Genomic DNA, 2,757 nt, shown 5'->3' on the forward strand with positions numbered 1-2,757 from the left:
TCGCCTTTGAGAAAAAGGAGCAGCGCATGAACCGAACGCAACACACGCGAAACGAACAGAGACAGTCGAACCGAACAGTTTGGACGGTTTTTCATAAACCGTTCCATCCCTAATGCTGAGGGCGGTGGTCAGTTACCTGGTACTGTGGGTCCTGGGTGATGCGGCTGAGTTCCCTGAACTCCAGCTGGATGCTGGTAACTTCAGCCACGGTGCTGTCAGAGGTCCAGCGGGGGGGGTGGGCCGTGCCTTTACCGATGTTGACGTCAGAGTAGGGGATCTTGGACGGTGTGTTAAAGGCTGGCATCAGCCTGGACCCGATGTCTCTCTAAAGAAAGAACACAGGAGTGTAGATCTAAGACACCTAGAACAGACGCTAACCAGAGATGGAGGCTAATTATTGATGACTGATTGGTAAAGAATCAGCACACCCAGGAAGCTCCCTGCTCCGTTTTTCTCACCTGTGACAGAAATGATCAAAGTTACGTAACTGATCCAGACCCGGTGTAGGTACTACTCTGCTCTGGCCCTGCGCCTGCCAGTGATAATGTGCTATACGATTGGCTGAATGTTACCGCATGACATAAAACACTGTGGTTGCCCAGACAACGATGATAACATAATGCAGCCTCCGTGTGTCGAATCGGGAGCATCTATAGCGTTGGCGTGTCTAATGAAGTTTTAATCTTAACAAACCTGAGAAAAATCTGTTTAGGGTGATCAAAGTACCTGCAACCCCATGATATAAAGGGGGAGAGCTGGGTAGTGCTGTAGCTAGCTGTGCTCAGTAGCTAACAGGTTAGCCTACTTTAGCTCGGTCAGTTAGCCATATTAAAGTCATGAAAGAGGATTCTGTGTTGGAAGATATGTTCAAAGGCTGTTTGTTTTTTTTCTTTTTAATTGTGCGCATTGCCCCGTTCTTCGCAAAAGTTCTCTACAGTGAAAACGCCTCCTCCGGTAATTTTGTATTTCACCTAGAGAGGCAGCAAAGAGCCCGGATATAACTAGTCAGCAGGATATCTCCATAAGAAGAAGAGTTCTCTGCCAGTGTTTAGATTAGCAGTCAGTATGCATGCACAAAAGGTCAGATTTGCATTTAAAATAGACTTTTAACTACCTCAATCAGCGTGTAGCCCTTTAGTCATCTATAAAAAAACAAAAAACAATTTAAGGTGAGATCGCCATACGGGTTTCAAATGGCTGCCTCCTCCACAGTTAATACGTTTTTTAAATAAAAGCATTGTATTTAGAAAAAAACATTTATCTGCATGATGTGGTAGAAATGCTTCGCCAGCGCTCTGTTTTGTATATTTACATTAAACACAGCAGTACACTTGAAAATAACACTGGTTAAACTTTTACCAATATAGACATGTTAAACAACCTTAGAAAAGTTAGATTCTCCACAATTCAACCGTCAAGTTAATTTTATGGAAACCATGAGCACCAGAGCACAATTAATAAACAATAACGCACGTTAAATTGAATTTTTTTAATAAAGTTTTGACTTTAACTTCATGTCAACAACCGTTGTTTTTTCTACAAGTAGAATAACTGTTATTTTCGTTGTCTTAAATCTCTATGAAAGTAATTTTTAAGACGTTCCAATTGTCCTCCTCTGTCCTCAGATATTAATAAAAAGAATAAAAATAGGCAGAGACTTTTTGTGTCACCTTGGTTTTAGAAACAAATATTTTTAGCTATTTTCTGACATTATCCACCAGTTCTTACCTGTTAGCTGAGAAAAACTTGTTTCAGTCTATGGGCAATAAAAGCAGAAATGAACTTAAACCAGCAGCTGGAGGACTGGGAGCTGAACTGGGAGGGGGACTCACTGCTTTGTCCAGGAACAGGCTGTCTCCGCTCAGGTGGTAGCTGCTCAGCAGGCCTCCCAGGATGCGGATGGTGCTTTCAAACAGATTAACGTCAACGTTTTTGTTGAACGTCAGCTCCGTGGCAACCCACTGCTTGGCCTCTTCAAACTCTAAAAGTTAAAAGACGTCATTTGAGAGGACATTTCCACCCTCCTATATTATAAAACTCTAAAAACATACGTAGATACATTTTTCATACCTTCTTTGAGCCCAAGGATCCACATGGTGTCCAGAGCATCAATCAGAGTGAGACCCAGACCGAACCACTCGCTGTAGGACCTGGACACGGGCCTGAGCTCATCATGGCCCCAGGAATAGTCTTTATACCCCTTCCAGGCATGTCTGAAAGCGTCCCGCACTGCTTCCATCCGGCTGGTTCCTGGAGAACAGTGACAGGTCATCAGGGCAGGTGAATCCACACCCTTATTCACAAGCACGATACAGCAATGCATGAATGTTTGTCCCTACTGGAGCGGATAAAAGCTCCACCAACCTGAACCATTGAAACCTCCAACTTGTTGATTTCCAGGTGGCTCCTCCTTGTTCTGCCCATCCCTGGTTCCCTCTGTGGCCTGATCCGTGTCGATCATGGCCCCACGCCAGCTACAAGTCATCACAAGTTAAGAAAAAATGTTAAACCTTCTTCACTTTCTATCTTAACATCCAGCAACATAATAACTTAACAAACTATTTGAATTTAATCAAAGAAGATGATACAAAGCTAAAGCATTAGCAGCTAATAACAGAGTTAAGTCTGACCTGATTAATCTAACTGATACTAGTTAACTTTAACCCAACGATACGGCTTTTAACACAGAGTTAATCCTAACCTGATGACCTCATCAGGTCAGGATTAACAAAGTTAATCCTAACCTGATAACCTCAT

General features: G+C 42.9%; 1 protein-coding gene across 1 annotated transcript in view; it reads right to left on the reverse strand.

Annotated features, from left to right (window-relative positions):
• The window catches only part of LOC107088025 (endoplasmic reticulum mannosyl-oligosaccharide 1,2-alpha-mannosidase-like), an 18,569-nt gene that overhangs the window by 10,378 nt on the left and 5,434 nt on the right, over positions 1-2,757 (reverse strand). Inside the window, exons 6-9 of the mRNA XM_015379928.1 lie at positions 2,365-2,486; positions 2,071-2,250; positions 1,833-1,981; positions 137-325 (exon numbers count right to left, since the gene is read on the reverse strand). Coding sequence (XP_015235414.1) covers positions 137-325; positions 1,833-1,981; positions 2,071-2,250; positions 2,365-2,486 — 640 coding nt within the window. The remainder of the gene's footprint in view (positions 1-136; positions 326-1,832; positions 1,982-2,070; positions 2,251-2,364; positions 2,487-2,757) is intronic.

This window comes from Cyprinodon variegatus, unplaced genomic scaffold (genome assembly GCF_000732505.1).
Source record: "Cyprinodon variegatus isolate N-32 unplaced genomic scaffold, C_variegatus-1.0 Scaffold203, whole genome shotgun sequence".
Taxonomy (NCBI): Eukaryota; Metazoa; Chordata; class Actinopteri; order Cyprinodontiformes; family Cyprinodontidae; genus Cyprinodon; species Cyprinodon variegatus.